At 45.9% G+C, this 19326-nt stretch overlaps 1 protein-coding gene across 2 annotated transcripts; it reads left to right on the forward strand.

The window, feature by feature from the left end:
- Nucleotides 1-335: 335 nt before the first annotated feature.
- On the forward strand, nt 336-16943 carry INCENP (inner centromere protein). Of its 2 annotated transcripts, XM_075501692.1 has the most exons (17): nt 336-517; nt 601-714; nt 1439-2238; nt 4249-4300; nt 4466-4499; nt 6755-6833; nt 7389-7440; nt 7765-7882; nt 7968-8102; nt 10206-10315; nt 10704-10824; nt 11589-11711; nt 12268-12440; nt 12732-12822; nt 14379-14492; nt 15704-15863; nt 16604-16943. In XM_075501692.1, exons 1-17 carry the CDS (start codon nt 381-383, stop codon nt 16816-16818), a joined length of 2628 nt encoding a protein of 875 aa, XP_075357807.1. In that variant the 5' UTR covers nt 336-380; the 3' UTR covers nt 16819-16943. The 2 variants fall into 2 exon arrangements, with proteins under 2 accessions (XP_075357807.1, XP_075357808.1); XM_075501693.1 differs by lacking the exon at nt 14379-14492.
- Nucleotides 16944-19326: the final 2383 nt, after the last annotated feature.

Consider the following 19326-nt stretch of genomic DNA (forward strand, 5'->3'; position numbering starts at 1 on the left):
TTCCCCCTCCCGCCCCGAGACCGTCTCGGCCCCCCCCCCCCCCCCCCCGGGTGAGGCCTCTTATTGGCTACTGCCCACGTCCATCACTCCCCCGCCGTTAAAGGCCCACAGCCTATTTGCCTGCCCCTTCAAACCCCGCCTTCCAAGCTGGGACCTCCGTGACCACAGAGACTGCTGAGCAGAGCGGAGCCGATTTTGAGCGCTCTCATGCCGCCTCGCAGCCAATGGGGAGGGCGGGCTGGGGGGCGGCGCGGCGGCGATAGGCTGGCGGGCGGTGACGTTGGCGGGGCGGAAGGCGGGCGCTAGGTTTGAATTCCAGGCGGGCGGCGGGGCCGGGTCGGGGGCGCGCGCGGGCGGTTGGGGCAGGGGCGGCTGAGGCGATGATGGCGGCGGCGGGCCCGGCGCAGCTGCCGGCGGTATGCAACCGGCGGCTGGCGGAGTTCCTGCGGCAGGTGGACGACACCGACCTGGTGTGGCTGGAGGAGATCCGCGAGGAGGCGGCCAGGATGTTCAGCAGGTACCGACCGACCGCCGCCCGCACCGGGCCGTTACCGGCCGCTCCCCGCGCTGACCCTCCCGCCTCTTCCCTTCCCCTCGCAGCCACTACAGCGACGAGCCGGAGCTGATGCCCAAGACGCCGTCGCAGAAGAACCGGCAGCGGAGGAAGCGCCTTTCGGTCCTGCAGGAGGAGAACCAGGAGCTGGGCAGGAAGAGGTAGGCCCGCCGGGGCCCTCCCGTGGGGCCGGGAGCCGGGGGAGCTGGAACCCGGCAAGTGCCGCTTGGGAGGAGGGGGCGGGCCGGCTGCCGGCGGAGCCCAGCGGCTTCCCTCGGCGCCTGAGGGAGGTGGGGGGCTCGCGGGAGGCCGCAAAAATCCGCTGCGAGAGGAGGCACGAAGATAATCTCCTCCCCGCCGCGTCTGCCCCGGGGCTCCCCCGCCATCCCGGCCTTAAAGGGCTGGCCAGACGCCGCGGCCCGGGGCGCGCTCAGCCTGCTGGCCTGGGCGTGTGGTGGCACCAGGGCTCTCCTGGCGAGTCCTGCTGTTTGCCACCGCTCCGTTTTGTATCTCTGCGTTTCCTCTTTCTCTCGTTCTCTCTTCTGCTCTCGAGGGATTGCGCACCTCGGTTACTTTCTGCATGAGCCGCTTTCTGCAGCTCCGTGCGTACTGAGCTCTCGGAGGGGCTCGTCCCAGGTGTTTTAGCTTTGTTTCTCTGTGCGTTCCCGTTTGTGCGTGGAAGAGCTTCGAGCCACCTGCTCTCTCCAGCACGGGCTTACAGAGCAGCAGCGGCCCGTTGGACAGGGACCTTCCAAATAAGTATGTAGACAGGCTATTTCTGCTTCCTGTGCTTTCGGTCAGGGATCTGCAGATGGACGCTTTTGATAGTAGTTCTGGTCTATTCCTGAATCCAGTTCTAGTCTAATGCCCTGTTTCTGTTGTTAGATTATCTAGAAGGAGGAATAGCAGTCTCAAACTGGTACCCTCCGCACGATATTCTCAACGACTCCGCAATAAAGAAAACCTGGAACTAATCAGGGCTGAGGCCAAAGAAGTCTCTCCACCTCACTGTGTGACAAGATCCCAGGCTGCAACATCTGCTAAAAGCTCACAGGTCATTCCCGAGACCCCTCCTGCCCAGCAAGCAGAAGGGAAGGTTCCCTTAGTAGAAGCTGCTGTCAGTGACCACATTAGCACTGAGATACACCTCCAGAAGAGTCTCTCTAAACCAGCAGAGAAGCTCTCCACGACCATCCTCTTGAGCTCAGATGATGGTCCTCCCAAGGAAAGCAGGGTTGCCAAACCGCCGCCTGTGCCTGCAGCCTCTGAGCTCGTGGTCCCTCATACCCCCGAGGCAAACGATGCAGGAGAAAGCGAGGCTGCGCTCAAGCTAAAGCTGTCTGAAACCAGGACAACAGCAAAGGCAGCTAATACTACAGTCATTTTAAGTGAAGAGCCTGGGCTGGAGGAGGTAGATGACTCTGCTCAGGTACAAGAGGGGCCTGATAAGGAGCCTTCCCAGCGCATAAAGGATAACCCAGGTACTCCGACAGGCTCTAGGCTGAGCCGTCGCTCAGTGCGCAGAAGTCTGATGGGTAAAACTTCCATGACTCGCAGAACCTCCTTGGCAGAGAAGTACTCATTAGCCAGCAAGAGGGAAAGTATGATCCGGAGATCTGTCACCAGGACAATGATCAAGAGGAAGGCAGCTCGAAAGTCATCCGTGTCATCCAGTCGCATGGATGGTAAGTTTGAGTGTCACCAGATGCGTTTGCTTGGCACCATTCCTGCTCTTTTTGTTGATCTGCTGCTCTTCGCTGCTGAAGGAAAACACTGTTATGGGGGTAGTTCTTCAGTTTGGGTGCAGCAGCTGATCCTCCTAGGCTAGACAAGCTGCAATTCGGCATGGATGTTCTAACTGGCTTTCTAGAGACCTGCGTGAATAGAGAAACCCAGGTAACTGTGCCAGTTCGTGACCTGTGAATTCAGCCTTGTAAATCAACTGGGAGAACAGCCTTAATGTCTTCTGCGTGTCTGTGGTGGTAGCTTGCAAAGTTAAAGAGGAAGCTGGTGAACAGGGCTGGTTGCTGCTGGTGGCTGCTTAAGAGGGCTATGGGCTCTCACAAAGGCCTGCATGTTTTCTGGGAAATGAGGTAGCTATCCCAAATTCACTGCTATTTAAACAGAATCTGGCTGCTAGTTCTAGAGCTTCTCTTTTGAGAAGGGAATTTTTAGGCTGAACTTTATAAATTTATTAAAAGTCTTCCAAGCTTTTACAGTTTGCAATAGAGACAGGTTTCAGTGAAGGACAAACTGATTTAAACGTTCTTCTGTGCTACTGGGATGCAAGCGTTGGATTTAGTGCAGGAGAACAAAGCGATGGGTATAGCCTCTCTTTTTTTTCAAGCTGAGGGAAAGAAGTGGTGAGGAAGTGGTGGACTAGTAAATGGCTCCTGAAATGCAGGTGACGCACGAGAACCTCTTCCACGCAATTTGATGCTGAGGAGAGGTTGGCTCTTTCGCACAGCACGCTTCTTTATTTGAAGGGAGAATTAATGCAGCTGACATAACATTACTGTAACATGTTCATCTGCACAGTCCTAGCTACGTGGGCTTTGTGCTGTGTAACACTGACTTTTCTTGAAGAGTTATCCTGGTTTTGCTGTAGAAGGATATATTTGGAGAAGCACTGTGGTGGTTTTTCCATACCAATGTAAGTGTTCTAGTTGAATGTTTTTCCAGAACCAGAGCACTGCAGTCCCCAGTGCAGGGTTTCCTGTGCTGGTGACAGGGTAGTGTGGAGTTCTGTGTAAGTTTCCAAGCGCAGTGCTGAGGGCTCCCTCGGTACAAAATGAAACCCTAGGGAAGTCCTCTCATCTGAAATTCTGAAGAGGCACTGAAGTAGCTTTATCTACCCAGTTCAAATGATCAGTCTGCATTGTCTGGGTCTGGACTACCTGGGCGGTTTAAGGGAGGCTTTATTTCTTCCCTCTGGACTACTTGACACGATTGTTCTTCTGCCTAGTCAAAATTTCTGGGTGTAAGGAGAGGAACTGAGATGTTTCAAGCAGCTCCAGTTAAGCTCGTTAATGCTTGAAAGCCCAAAGCACCTTAATTGACTGCAGAGTGTGTCTGCCGTGTCTCGAATGCATCAGATCTTGCACTGGATACGTGTACAGCACATGTGTTTGTGCTTCCTTCGGTAACATCCGCAATGGAAGCGTGGGAGCAGCGTGCATGCTCGCATGCTCTGACTATGCAAAGTCTGCCCTTGTGTACTCCACTCAGGCTGAAGCTGCATCGCCTTCTTAATTATTAACAGCAGTTTCCGGCTGTGCTGGTACTTAAAAGCTAGCTACCACTGAGCCAGCTGGATTGCTTAGCAGGAAGCAGTACTCTGACTGTAAATAATGCTGGTTTTAACTACTGCTAATATCTGGACATGGCCCTGCAAAATGAGTCTAAGCCCAAACCTACTCACTCTTAATGCAAGCTCATTGAATACCACTTTGAACTCATCTATAATTGAAAATATCTGTTTTCATATATTAAAATTGCAGGCAGCCTTTTCTCTAGTGCTACTTAGGTATCTTCAGCTGCCCTTACTTGTAGCAGCACGCATTTGAATTGCAGGCAGTAACCCAGGAGGCAGAGCAAATGCCCCTACAGCAGCTTTGAGTGAACTTTGCTCCTGCAAAGAGTCTTGGCCTGCACCCATACGTTATAGCTCTGCCATTTCTTTTCTTTTCTTGCAGTCTCCAGCTCTGGAGAGGTGCCAGAGGATGAAGAAACAGTTCTCAAGACTGGGTGAGACTACTTTAAGATATTTCTTTATCCTTAATATCCTGCTTGGAGGATTTTTTGACAGTGGCATTCTTGGTATAAAATGCACTGCTTGCAGATAACAAGTGGCTTCCCAGTTTCCTTGATGTTATTAAACATGGCTGCCTTTTTTTTTTTTTTTCTCCCTAGGCCTCCTCCTGGACCTTGTACCCCCTCCAAGTTGGTAAGATTTAGGCAGAGAGTAAAAGCATTTCTCTTTGTTTGGACTTATGAGCAAAATGTGTTGAATACTCCTCTCATTTGTTATTGGGGAATTAGGAGCTCTGGCCACAGATCGCTGGACTCAGTCAACCTGCTGCATAGCACTTGAATAAAGAAGGCACAGAGTGCTCGGCTCGCATACGTGCGTGAGCCTATCCATAGCCTCCCTGGTTCCGATACACAGACTAGAGAAAGTCTGAGGTTGTCAAGTCTGTTTTAATCGCAACGTTCCAAAATTGCAAAACAAAACCCAGTAAAGTTTTATTTGGAAAATGAGCACATGTGACCCAAGGCTTATTTTGGATGCAGGTAGGGGAATTCTTGTCAGTATGGTGTCACAGGCTCAGATGCTTTCAAAGCTAAGGCTAACTTTGACTGGAAAATAGCATTCTCTGTCATTTTGCATAAATATATTTAAATGTAAATGATGGGTTGCTGCACACCAGAGCTGAATACCGACCTTGGTATCGCTGGCATTCGGAGTAGAGGCCTGCTTTCTGGCTCTTGCTTCTTAGCCTCTTGCTAGAGATCAGTTGTATGAAAATTCAATCCTGAATCTATACAGAGAAATCACCTTCTTATAATTCAGGGCAGTTTTTTTCAGTTGGACAGAGTTTGTACACTATTACTATTTCTGTATTTTAAAAGCTTCTTTTGACCTTTTTGTTAGTCCTGCAGATTATTCAAAGTTTGTCAGTTTGTCTTAAGACAACCACAGAAATTTGTGAATATCATTCAGCTCAAAACATATCCCTCCACAATTCTCACTGCCCTACTGAGGAAGAAATCCCAGGATTATGTCAGTGTTTTGTCCAGAGTAATTTTCAATAAGCAAAGACTGAATTAATGGAGTGGTGCTCTGTGGCCTTAAGTGCTTCTGTAAGCAAGGACAGGCTTATACATGCTTTTATGGCTGCGCTTGTCAGTAGATCTGCAAAAGTTTCAAGTGCCTCTGGATTTTTAGCTTGCCTGAGTTACAATTGTAGGACAGATTAAAGGGAAAATGGAGAGAAGAGAGATATGAACAGACTGCTTTGCAGATCTGCGAATAGAGGACTCGTATCCTTTGTTTCTGTACCCTGATGGATTTATAAATACAGTCTAGTCCATGTAGTGTGTTTGATCTATCCTTGATCCTCATCTTTTATTTCTATACCACTGCTGTTGGGAGTGGGACCTTGTAGCCTGTCCCATTCTTAGCCTATGTCACCAGGTTACCTTACCCTATCTATCTATCGGCAGTTTTCTTAGCAAACCAAACATGGTTTGGTTTCTGCCAGAGACTTCCTTTGGGAGCTGTAAGCAGTGTGAAAATGCGGTGACTCAGCAGCCTTCTCAAACCAGAAAATATCTTTGTCCGTAGGAATGTATAAAGACAGTACCTGTATGCATGCTGTTACTTAAAGGCCAGATTTTCCTCAGGCCTGATCTCAAATTAATTATGTCCTTCTTTTGGGCTACAAGATGCTCCCTATACCTAGCCTTAGGATAAGACTCTACGGAAGCGTTTGGGGAGGATAAAGTTTCCATACTGCTTTTTTCTTCTCTTTGCAAGTCCTTTGTGTCTGCCAGCCCACATGCTGGCCAGCGTGGGTTTGGGGAGTGGAGTTAATGCTTGTATTGCTAGCAGAGTGCAGATCTCAAAAGCCGTGCCTGCTCTCTCCCAGGCATATAAAACCATTATCACAACAGAATTTTGTATCAGTGTAAGTGCAAAGGTGGCAAATAGCAATGCATATCACATTCATAACAGAAGCAGATACATTAAGGAAATGAGCTCTTTGTCTTTGCCGTCTCCCTGTTTGTCCATTCATCACTGCTAAGTAAAATGAGCGCTGCCTGACTGTCTGCCAGAAGTCCAGTAAGCATAAACAGATTTCCAACTTGAAATGCTTTTGTCCTTAATAGTTTATGAGTTTGTTCAGTTTAAGCAGTCAGTCCCTCGTTGCAGATACTTGTGTTCTGTTAACAACTGTGCTTCTAGTGATGATGCGCCATCAAGGAATTTACCAAGATGGTGTCCTGAGGTATTTTTCACAGCTGGAGGTTAGGACTTCACCTCGGGTACTGGCACCAATACTTTATACTATGCATGCGGTTTTGCGTTCTCTGGTAATATTGCAGACAGTGTCCTTGTCAGAATGACATCACGATTTGAAACAGTAATTAGCTGTTTCTGTGTGAGAATTGTGCTGAAACCCATTTCTTTTCCTACAGAATCCCCAAAGTCCGCAAATGTCACTTCGCTCTCGAACCATCAGCAGAAACGAACAGCCGCAGGAGACAAGCAACAACGGTAGCTTCCAGAGGATTTTTGTGGCAGAATTTTAAAAAGTCATCGCTTTGTTGGGAGGCTGACTGGGAAGTTTGAAAGATTGGCTAGTTAATTTGAGAGCCCAGTTTGAAAGACTCATCTAATCTTTGACAAGCGAGGATTTGTTTCAAGAGATTAGCAGTTAGGAGGTTCTGTGCTGGAGTTACTTTCCATCCTGGGAAGCACCTGCAAACGAAGATGGAGGGATGCGTGTTGTCCAGGTTACGGGAGGCCTAGTCGGACCCTGTTTCTGAAGCAAGCAGTTGCTCTGTGTCTGTGCAGAACACAATAGCACTGCATTAGTGCAAACTGCACACCACAGGTTACTGTAGACAGCTTTGCTTTATTTTGTATTTCTAGGTTTGAATGGCGCTGGGCAGTTGCTTGCTGAAAGCAAGAAAGGTCCTGCTGTGCGTAATTCATGGCAGGTTTTTTTGTTATTTAGTGAGCTGCTAAATCTGTTGTCTGCTTTCAAAGCTGTGTTGGAAGGGATTTTTCTTCTGCTAGAACTAACTGTGTAACTATGTTTTCTTTCAGAAAATAACTTAAATAAGAATGGGGAGACCCAGGAACCACCCCAGAGTGCCAGGTATGTTCATAGAATCATTCTGGTTGGAAGGTGCCTCTGGAGATCTGTAGTCCAGTTCAAAGCAGGTTCCACACTGAAACATTGTTAAATGACTTCAGTGCTTTGTGACTATGAAACTTTTGCAATAAGTTTTCTCTGCCTCTATGAAAAAAGGATTTAATTTGTATCTTCTATCACATTAGAAATTTTTTTATTGGATATCTACTTGTGTATGCACAATGAAACATCTTTTAAGCTAGCATAGTTTTATGACCGTTTTTTAAACCTGACTTTGAGACACTCAGGACGCTTTGCTGTGTGTGATGGACTATATTTTTCTCACAGGAGAAAGCCAAGTTACAAAAGAGCTGTGGATGAACGCTATGACAATCAGCAAGCAGAAGATGGAGGACTTTCTCCTCCGAGAAGAAAGACCCCATCCCCTACCTTTCCAGCCAGCAAAGTAAGATCTTTGTAACCCTGATGTATTTCACCGACCTGTTTCTTACTCACGCTCCTGAGGATTGTTTTTGGCATTCCTCTCATAGGTTGTACGTCCTTTCAAAACATTTTTGCACACTGTGCAGAAGAACCAGCTCCTCATGACGCCAAGCTCTGTGGGGAGAAATGGAGTAATAAAATCTTTTATCAGGTACAACACTCCTCTCCAATCTGATCCCAAGGTAAGACGAGACGGTTATAAGCTAGTACGTGACGGTCTGATGGGTGTCTAAGTTAAAGCACAGACGTGAAAGAAACTTTTCAACCCATATTAAACTAAGAAGTAATTTTAAGCTGTCTGTTTACACTTACATAAAGTAAATAAAATTGTGATTAGTCAGCTTCCTAAAGAGTTCTAATTTGGACTGTAAGCTTTATTACCGTAGCATTCCCCTGTGGTATTAGCAAGTAACAGTTGGGAAGGAAAACTGGGAAATGAAAATCAAGGGGATTTTGAATACTGCAGCTGAGGTGTATATACAACTGAACTGTGCACATCCAAAGTCACTTTTCTAAGACTTTTCTGAGGAGTGAGATCTGGGCAAATGCCTCTTAAATTCAAACTTCTGATGTTCTGAGGTTTTTCAGACCTTTGAAGCAGGAAGAAACATGAGGCTGTCCTGAATAGGAGACTGCTGGGTCAGTGAGACAAGTATGCCAGTGTCCAAATCTAATAGGCATCAATATCAACGTAATATAATTATTGCAACCAGCAAAGACAAACAACACACCTTTGTTGTTTGCAGGCAGATGCCTCTACCTATGCAATACCACAGTGTATTTACAGCATCCCAGGGGAAGCTCCTGTACCCCAAGCAGAGTGGTTGTTTGGGCGGATGGGGTTTGAGAAGATCTGGTGCTAGATTTCCAAAGGGAGTTGGTTTTCCCTGTGTTCTGCTTGCACAGGACAGTTTGGTCATAAGTCATGATCACTTAATTACCTGGGCTGGACTTGCAGTAGGAATACTACCGGCATCACTGATGGGCAGCCCTCACTCTTACCTGATCTGCATTTAGATTTGGTATTTAACTCAGAAGAGAAGTCCGTGTTCAAGGAAAAGCAGGTTTCAATCAGCGTGCTCTAGTCGCTATTCCAGAATAGCGCTCTGACAGTGTCAGGCAAGTACCAGGGTGTAGCTTCACGGACGCGCCTAGGGACGTGCTAGAAGCTGGCATGCCGAGTGTAGATTGCTCATACTTCTAATACCCAACAACTTGCCTGCAAAATAAGGTAGTTCGAAGGCTTGTTTTCACTTGCAGGAGAGTTGGGGAGGGAGAGGAGGGCATACTGCAGAAACTGGTTTTCCTGCATCTAGCTTCTGTCTGGCAACCTAATACCAGAACTTCTTTGTATTGCTGAAAGCTGTCACGGTCGTACTGCTTAGTCGTGCAGGCAACTTCTCTCAGGATTTTTTCTATGTGAGGGCTAAACGTAATTAAATAGCACCAGAGCAATAAGATATAATTATTAGTTTTAAATTAGCCCGTTTGGATACTAATAACACCATTTACAACATGGAGCCCAACATAAGGTAATCACTTGAATATTTCACTGTGTTTATCTATGGGTTTGTACTAAGACCAGGCCTGGCATAATTAGGCATCTGCATCAAATCTGGCATGAAAATAGTTTATCTTAATCTGTTTGCTGTGACTGCAGTGATGGCTGGATCTTGCTCTTCTAATTGGCAGTATACTTAGGCTGAGTTAGCTGGCCCGTTTAGGAAAATGAGAAAAATGCCCTGCATTTCTGTCTAGATGATATATGGGGCTGATTGTGTGCTTGAAGCGAGCTGCGAGCACTCTGTCTAAATGGTGGTGGTTTACCATGAGATAAAGCTTTGTGGGAAGCAAAGACGCCAGTGGGAGCTCTGAGTTGAAGTAAGCAAGGTGTTTCCTAGAGCACCATCTGTCCCCTACCCTCGCTGTAGGAAGTCAGTATCACTGCCAAGCATTAGCACTGCTTTTGTGGTTCTTTTCACCAACATAAATCACAGTGCTGTCTGTCTGCAATCTCTGCGGAAGCTGCCTGGACTTCAGGCAACTTCCCAGCTTCTTTTCTTGCTCTCTGAGATTAACACCACTGCCTTGTTTTCCATCGCATCTGTTCCCAAGCATCCACGACCACATCACAGGCTACCTGAGCTCTGTTTCAGGCTTGTTGCCATCCCTTGGTTCTGGCTGCAGTTCCTTGGTGTTATCTCTGGGCCCTTACTTAACCTGAGCAAGATGAGGTAGAAAGAAGCCCTGGCAGGTGGGTATAATCACATTTCAATCCACCTCAGGAAAAGGAGAGACAGAAGCTAGAGACTCTGAGGAAAAAGCAAGAAGCTGAGCAGCTGAGAAAACAAAAACTGGAGGAAGAAAAGAAACGGCGACTAGAAGAGGCAAAGCTGTGAGTATATGCTTTCTGCCTTGTCTGGACTGCTCTCTCTGCACCTGTAGGTCCCTATATCTAGGTCTTTTATCTTGCAAAGTCCATACATGCAGCAAAAATTCTTGTCTGCTTGCTCTCACACCGCAAAGACAGTATTTGTTCTCATAGTACCTATCTAGAATGCTAATAAAAAGTTAACTATCCTAGTTGACTGCTTCTTCAGCTTTTCATCTTAAGTCCTCTGTCTCAGATGGAGCTTAAAAATATTGCTAACGTTTAAATGAATGGTGTATTTGGTTCATTGAATTTCATGCTGCCCAAGGGCTGTGTCTCTTGGCCTTGTATTTGAGTTGTAAGGAACTCATCTAGCTGGACTACAATGATAAAGTTGCCCTGTGTCCTATAGGAAGCGTGAGGAGCGCCTGCGCAAAGTGTTGCAAGCTCGGGAACGGGCAGAGCAAATAGAGGAAGAGAGGAAAAGGCGCATTGAGCAGAAGATAGCTCTGTTTGATGAGAAGACTGAGAGGGTAAGGCCTAATATACCTGTAGAGTTTATTTGGGTATTGCAGTAGATGATGCCACACAAGTGTGCCTTCCAGAAAGGGAGGAACTGAGGCTGCTTGAAATCTAGAGAACGAACTGGAGAAGAGTTGAGTAAAGAACTTTCCAGAAACTTGGTGATTCTGAGAGACTGCCGTTCTCTTGGTTACAGCAAATGGCAGATGAAAACCCTTCTTTTCCAGAATTATGAATCTAAATGGGCTTTATTAAGGCTCTGTTAGTCAGATGAAGAACTTCAAGTAGGTAAAGCCAGCGTAATGGCCCTGAGGCTTTATCTACGTGAAGTTGTTCTCCCATCTGGCTAACAGATGAAGAGGTGAACATAAACATACTTCCTCCAGAGCCTTTCTTGTGTCTGAGACTTCCAGACAATTTGCACGTGACCATAGCAGTCATTTGTCTGCTATAATTATCTCCATCTGCTTTTCTTATTTAATGGTTCTGAGAATATATTCTGATGGCTTTTGTGGTATTAGATGTACAAATACCAGAATAGGCTCAGATTACATCTCTTCCTGTGGAGACGTAAAAGAAGGTAACTTCCCCAAATACTACCTTTTTAAAATAGAGCGCAGGTCCCATTGGCTCCTGGTGGCAAAAAAGGAAGTTTTTGCCCCACGAGAGGGTGGGAGCTCTGCATGTTTGAGACTTACTACTGCGATATTTCACATGCACAGAGAACTGTCCCATCTGAGACTTAAGTATTCAGCTAGCTACGTGTGTGTCTTAGGTGCGGGAAGAAAGGTTGGCGGAAGAGAAGACCAAAAAGAAAGCAGCTGCCAAGAAAATGGAAGAAGCAGAGGCCCGACGCAGGCATGATGAAGAGGCCAGAAAACAAAAAGCACTGCAGCAGGTCTGTGCTGGAGCCCATCCTATCATCCTGCATGCAATTAGAATGGCTGCAATCTGCCACAGTCTTTGTAAGCAAGGAATCCCGCGGGAGTACTAACACGAACCAACTGAGCGAAAATTAGTGCAGCAGAGAGGCTTTGTCCTTAAAGCTCTCTGCAATGTTGTGCTTCCTGCTTCCTCTTGCAATGTGCTGTAAGCTGTTAGTGGTGGTTGTGACCCACGTTTCTTCTGCAGTTCTGGACAGATTCTTACTAAAGATCTTAATTTGTGGATCGGCAAGTATTAAAATCTGTTACACCTGTCTCTCGGAGATCCAGAGCATGGTGTCCATTAGGCCCTTTGGGGTACACTGCAGGCAGGGAAAGGCCAGCACTGAAACAGCTGGAGAGATGATGCACTTACCTTGAAAGCACTGGGACTTTAGGCCTGAGTTGTTTCCCTGCTGTGTTAGGGATAGGTGCTAGAGACTTGGGTCAAATAAGGTGTTCCTGCTTCTTTGTTCTGGAGCCTGTTCCTGTACAATGTAAGGTGAGTAATTGCCTTGTTGGGCTTACCAGGAGGAGGAGGAACGTCGGCACAAAGAGCTAATGCAGAAGAGGAAAGAAGAGGAGCAGGAACGTGCCAGGAAGATTGCTGAGCAGAGACAGGCAGAACAGGAGAGAGAGAAACAGCTGGCTGCAGAGAGAGAGCTGGAGAGGAAGAAGGAACAGGAGAGGATCCAGGCAGAAAAGTAAGATGATATCAATTTATGTACTAAATTCTGTGCTGGGCCTTTGAAAAGAAGCAGGAACAGAGGGCATTAGTGAAAGGCTCAAGCAGTGAAGAGCTACTTTGAGCTGTCAGAGCAACTCTGGACCATCATGGGTACTGAGCTGCCAAGAAGGAATTCTGGGCTCAATGTAGGAAGTATGGTGGGGAGTGCCCTGAAAAGCTGTGAGAAAGAGGGGTTTGCAGCAGGCACCGGATGGGAGGGTACCCCCGTGTAGTTTTGAGGGTAATGGTCTGTTGCTTTGGTTCTCAGGCTCCGTGAACAGCAGGAGAAGGCTGCTCGCCTGCAGAAGGAAGTGTTGGCTGCTAAAGAACAGCTCCATGACGAGATGGAGACGAAAGAAGTAAGTACTCTCTTTTTGTAGATGGGTAGAGCCATGTGGATCTGACTTTGGTAGCCAGTACTGTTAGGAGCAGCTGAGCTGTGAAGCTCTCAAGAACCCTGAGGAGCGAGTTGTTGCACTTCTGAACTTGAGCCAACCAAAGGAGATTTTACCCAGAGCCTGTGTTCTCTGGATAAAAAGGTATGTTTGCTCTCTTTAGATGGCAGCAGTGCAAGAAGAAAGGACAGATAACGCACACGTTGAATTGAAGTGAGGTTTTTGGCTCTTCCCCCTTTCTGTGGCCCAGGTGTATCTGTACTTCTCTTGATATCAAGCAATAATTCATCCCAGACTTTTCAGAAGCAACATCTCAATTTTTACCACCAATTTTTACCTCAATTTTGTGCCACCTTCAGCAGATCCACAAGTACAGACTGTAGACTTTGTCAGGTTATTTTCTGCAATGGTCGTGCCAGCGTAGGTTAACTAAGCAGGCTTTTTTGCTTGTGGTGTTGAAGAGGGAGCTTTTGATGCCTCGGCAGTCCATGCTATTTGGATAAAGCAGCTGCAGCTGGATAGGCTCAGGTTTTTGCTTAACTCACAGCATGCATTTTCACCGGAGCAGAGCTAAAGCCCACAGGTGGTGTTCAGGTAGCTTTTGGAATGTCCCTTCTGAAGGATTTGCACACAATAATTGCTGGGAACTGGTAGCAAACCCTTTGCTATTTGGACTGTTGCTTTTTGGTTTAAATAAGATCTGGGACAACTTGCACTTAAGACGATTTGTGAGAAAGAACAGAAGGTTGGAATAGTTGATTGGAAATTGTCCAATGCTTGCCTGAAATCATCGCCGCTCCACTTAGCAGAGCTGTGGTATTAGGACGCTGCCAGCCGTTGTCCAGCTACCTTCAGGGAGCTGAGTTCCTTGGTGGGGATCCGTGCATGCCCAGCGAGCTCCTCACCCTGCCACTTAGCTCCGTGAAGTTGACAGGCAGCTGGTGGTAGACCTGTGTACAACTTGTCCTGCTGTTAAGACTGGGCGGGGTGTATTTCACTTGGTTTTAGACGTCTGCTATTTGAGTTAGCAGCCTCTTGGTTTCCTTTAGGTCCAACAGGAAAAAACTAAGCATTCATAGGACGAGATTCTTTTGGCTTGTTTGGGACTGTTACCGCGCAATGGGATGACTTGGCCTCTAAAGATACTGTTTATGAGTCTAAAGAGAGGCTAAGATCCCTAGCGCAGACTTTTCTGTCTGCAGATGGTCAGCTGTTTTCTGGTGTTTATCTCCTAAAGATAAAGTCAGTAGCGAGTTTTTCAAAGCATGAGGTCATTGCATTATCAGAGGAAGGCAACTAATGCTCTTAAATGGGAAGGTCAATTTGTGCCCTTTGGTGAGGAAGGCTCAGACTGTTGCATTGCATTTGTTCACTGTAAGTGCTCCTTAGCATCACAAGTAACAAAGACTTGCAATTAGATGCTTAGATTTTTTTTTTTTGTGTATCAAAAAAATGGATCCCTGGATTAGCAGCGTAGCTTAGTTCGTAAGATTAATTAATTTGTGATGTCGGCTTGCCAGCAGGAGGAACAGAGGCTAGCAGAGATGAAGAGGCAGGAGCAAGAACAGAAGAAACTCCTAGAGGAACAACAGGCTAAAGATATAGCCCAAACAGAGCACCTAGAAAACACAGAGGTAATTCTGCTCTCTCTGGTGCAATTTCTTTAAGGGATGACATCAGAGACCTTTGATTCCAGCACTGACATGCTGTTACAATGGGCAGTTTTACCCTCTGCTTTTTATATTCCCTTTCAGTAATGAAGGGATTCTGTAAACTTTTTTCCTGGTTATCTGAGGTTGACTCCTGGTGGCCTTGAGTATTTATTTGACTTTTGCGGAGTGAAAAGGAGGGAAGGGAAGTGGCAAGTATTTGCCAGGATTTTCTTGTTGTCAGGGTAAGGCAGCGGCTGTTAAAGTCGCCTTGCCTTTCGAAGCTCTTTAAATACTGGATGAGCCTCACAGGCAGCAGCAATGCTGAAATAGTTATTTAAGTTCAAAGTCGGAAGCAGCCACAGGATGGCAGCAGAGTCTACGGAATAGTATCGCATTTGTGCCTCACTACCCATGGAACTTGGGGAGATCCTGGAGGTGAGGTACGTGTCTTGAACATTGAAGACAAATAGATGGACCTTTATCTCCTTCCAAAGCTATATATTTTAATCTTTAAATGCAAAACCCAGTGAAATATGAGTTAATGTTACTGGACACAAAGCCGTGAAGGCAGCCTCTTATGGGGAAGAAAAACTGTTTCCAGCTCTCTTGAGGTACTTGTCCCTCTAGTTAAGGACTGACTTATGTTTCATGGCTAGTGAGATTTGCAGTTTTAAGTTTTTCTTCATCACTGGCATTTCCTTCAGTCATGCTGTTCCCATCAAAATTACAGTACGGTTTGTTCTGAGCTGATATGTGCATATTCTCTACAAGGTAATATTCAGCTTAACATTATTAACAAGCCCAGAAGTTTGGTTGCAGAGTATTTAAAGCACATTACTCGGCTCCAGCTTTGAGGATGTAACAACTCCATTTAAGCCTTGCTTGAATTGAATGGAACTGCTGTATTTATATTAGATGAATGTATTGCTGGCTTGGTCATGCCACACATAGCCGATTAAGTGCCTAATTAAACAGGAGAAGGCAATGCAAAGTTGTAATTAGGTCAAAACTTTAGAACTTGAGTGAAGTTCTTGAGTCAAAACTTCAGAACTGCCAAACTTCAGGCTTTGCTATGATGCAGTAAAGCAAGCAGTGGAATATTGAGGTATTCTGCGCTACAAGCATCTCGCTGCAGCTCGGAAGCGTAGCAGTACTACTGCATCTGATGCCTGTGGGATATATTTGTCTTCTAGAATTCACCTGCCTGCAATTCATACCAGATGACTCCCCAGGCCCATAAAGAGCCAAAGCCCCCCACGATAAATCCAAACAACTATGGACTGGATCTGAACAGCGATGACTCTACTGATGACGAAAGCCAGCCTCGCAAGCCCATCCCTGCCTGGGCCACTGGTACGTGTTAGCAGGTTGAAATCTGTCCTGAGAGCCCCCAGCAAACCCTACTGCAGCTTTGCTCCAGCGGATAAGATGACCTGGTGTGAGATTTTGCCCAGCTCCTCCTACTTGCACACTGCAGTTAAAAGTACTAACCTCTAGCAGTGTGGCTGGAGTGCTGAGCCAAGGGCTTCTCTACCACTTGGGGAGCTTCATGGGACAGTATCGGGGAACAATAGTCTTTTTAAACTTACTTAACAGAGCCCCTAGTGTAATTTTGCCAGTGTGAATGGAGTAATTATGAACTACTGTTCTGGCCTTGAGCCTGCTTGACATTGATTTATCTTTAAAAAGCAAAGTAATGCCAGGTGTCACGGGCTAGGCTCCAGACTGGCGGCTGTTCTGGTTTTGAAATACTCAGTTCCATAATTTCATATTCCGCCAACCCCAGGGGAGCTAAGAAGTTGCAGGGAAACTAACGGTATCTGCAGGAAGAAAAGCTGAGAGACCTTAGCTCTTGCAAATTTATTCTAGTTCCTGGACAGAATTCAGTACATGCGATATTTGCCCTCCAAGTGATCTATGCTGAAGCTTTAGGCTCAAACAGGGTGCTTTAAAACATCAAATACTGCAGGATTTCTTCCATTTGCAATCTTGTGATTAGAGATGAGGAGAGCAGGGACACATTGCATGCAAACAGCCTACACAGCAATTTCAATTAAAAAAAATAATGAAAATTTAATCTTTTGTTTCTCCAGGGAACCAGCTTAGCCAAGCTGTAATCCACCAGTACTACAACCCTCCCAACATTGACGCACTCTTTGGGGTGATTGCAAGCCCCAAGCTGGAGGACATCTTTTACAAAAGCAAACCACGCTACTTCAAGCGCACGAGCTCTGCTGTGTGGAATTCCCCGCCATTTCCAGGTGCCAAATCGGTTCTAGGTCTGCCATACAGCCTGAAAAAGTACTGAGGTGGGCAGCGGCTGTTTCTTGTGGAGCAGTGGGTATGCATTTCTGTCTCTCTAGGCAAGAAAAGAGTTACTGTTCAGTATCTGTAAATCTTTAGGTATTAGCATTGAATAAATGTCAGCTCTTACTGGGCCTCTTGCATTTTCTGTTTTCGGGGCTTATTTTCTCACTGTTAGGCAAAACAGCAAGCTTTTGGGAGATACTGCCTCAGAAAGATGCATCTCCTTTTACCCTTAGCTTTAAGCTGGCAAAGATTTAGACCTTTAGGTCATGAGAGCGCATCACGTAAAGCTATATGGTCCTCCCCTCTTCAGCCAAGCAGGCCTGGTAGTAGCTGCCAGCAGCAGATGAAAGTTGTATGTCTGTGCTGTCCCTGCCCACCCCGTGGCTGAAGCTAGAGTACTTGTACAGCTGAGGAATCCAAATGTGCAGGACTGATCTTCTCCAGAAGCGAGATATTAGTGGGTGTGGTCGTCTTCATCTCCTGCAAATTGCAAAATGATTTCAAAGGTTCCTTTTTCAGTCATATGCTTTGTGCCACCACCAAGTGCAATTACGTGCATAAGCTAGATGGGTACTGATGTTAGTACAGCTCGGGCTGAAATACCCTGAGGATTTTATTGATCTTTCTTCAGTTGTTGGAGAGAGATGTGACCCTCAGTGTAATCATGTCTCCAGGAATACCCAGAGTAGCGTAAGTAGGCTTTGTTCTAGGCTTCGTTAAGAGAAATTCTACAAAGCTTCTGATAGAGTTTTGTTTCTCTAATTTAAATTCCATGTCTGTGGCATAGACTGGATTGAAAGAATGCGTTTAACTTTAACCCCTATCTTTCTATTTTCTCCCCTTGGCTGTTTCATTTGTTCAGCATCAAAGCTGGTTTTATTTCTAGGCCTGTTTTGCACTTCATGTTCAATGAGGCAGTGTCAAATGGACTGTTACCAAAACGATTTCTTAACAGCAAAATATCAGCTCAGAATTTCAGTTCCAAGAGCACTTGGTGGTTTAGTCATTCTTTCTAACTTGCAGATGGCACAGCCACTTGTGTTTTCTCTGTAACAAGCTCCTGCATGGAGAGCAGAGGTCTCAGCAGAAGAGTACTTACTGGAAGATTTTAAGGGAAACAGTTACATTAGTTTCTGCAGGTTGTTGTGGAAGTCTGTCTTCTGCAAACCAGGCAACCTGTATGGTTCTTACCTCAGATTCATCGTTTTCTTGTGGCTTGATTTGTTTTAAAGATGAGCGAGTGTTCATGGCTGCAATTTCAGTATGCAAAGGACTGAAGAACACCGTTTCTGTGTACGTACAACTCGGTCCTTTTAAAACAAAACACTGTACGGAGATTACACAATGTGTAAGGAGACTTCTGCCTTTCCTTGTGCATATAGTTAATGAACTGTTTGCAAGCAAATGTCTTCAAAATGATGTGGGGTTTTATATTTAAATACATCAACTGCTAGATGCTACGCTATTGATCGGTGTTTATATCTGCGAGATGATTGTACTTTGATAGACGCTCTGTAGATTGAGTTTTGTCTCTTAGAACGAACGTAACCTTTTTGTAAGAAAGCTTGCTGAAATGGCAAAAGCTTTGAAGTTGAATGCTATTTGAATGTCTGACAGTTTGATAAAAGTGAGTTAAATCATCTCCTCTGGGCTTCTCTTCTGGACTCATTGTAGCTTTTTATTAGAAAAATCTACAGTATTTTGGAATCTGTCCTTTTGGGTTGCTTTTTGCACTGGTTCCTTAAGATAGGCATGTTCTGTCTAGGAAGAACCTCGTAACTCCTGCTACAGTGGAAAATATGCGTGCTTTGGTAACGCTGTGGCATTTCCTGACTAGTTTTACTTTCTTTTGTGTCTGGAAATTGGAAGAGGGACGGTTTGGCATGATGATATATTCCCAGAAATCTTTGCTAAGGCATACATGACTTGAATTGATCTTGAACTAACCTACAGCCCTGTAATTCACCACTCGTAGAACTTCAGAAAATACTCAGAACTGCTACCACCAGGTGGAGCAGGAATGTCAGTCACAGTGTACACCTGCAGCACTGGTATTTAAAAACACACAAACAAAAAACCACAAATAGAAATCCCAGGAAATTACAACCTCAAGATTTTAAGAAAGATCTTCTCACTCTTGATTTCGGGTATTTCTCTTAATTTTTATTCCTGCTTGCCCAGGCAGCCTTTCCCGAGCTCCAAGTGCACATGCTCTCTGGTACAGTCCGACTCCAGGGTTGTGCCTGACCCTGAGCTGGGCCGCCCTGGAGGAACTGCTCTAGATGGGTGCGGGCTGAATTCCAGTAACCATTGCACAGGCAGATTTTAGAAGCTGCTCCTGAGTGAACAAGGTCTTAACCGTAAGCCCCCAGTTATTTTGCTCTTGTCCCAGACAGATTCCTGGCTGCATGCAGAGGTTGTTCCGCCCCTGGCTCTGAATCAGCTCTTGTGTTCTGTTGCCTGTTCTGACTGACAGAAAAGTTTGATAAAAGCACAGGTGACAGAA

The sequence above is a fragment of the Mycteria americana genome, chromosome 5 (genome assembly GCF_035582795.1).
Source record: "Mycteria americana isolate JAX WOST 10 ecotype Jacksonville Zoo and Gardens chromosome 5, USCA_MyAme_1.0, whole genome shotgun sequence".
Taxonomy (NCBI): Eukaryota; Metazoa; Chordata; class Aves; order Ciconiiformes; family Ciconiidae; genus Mycteria; species Mycteria americana.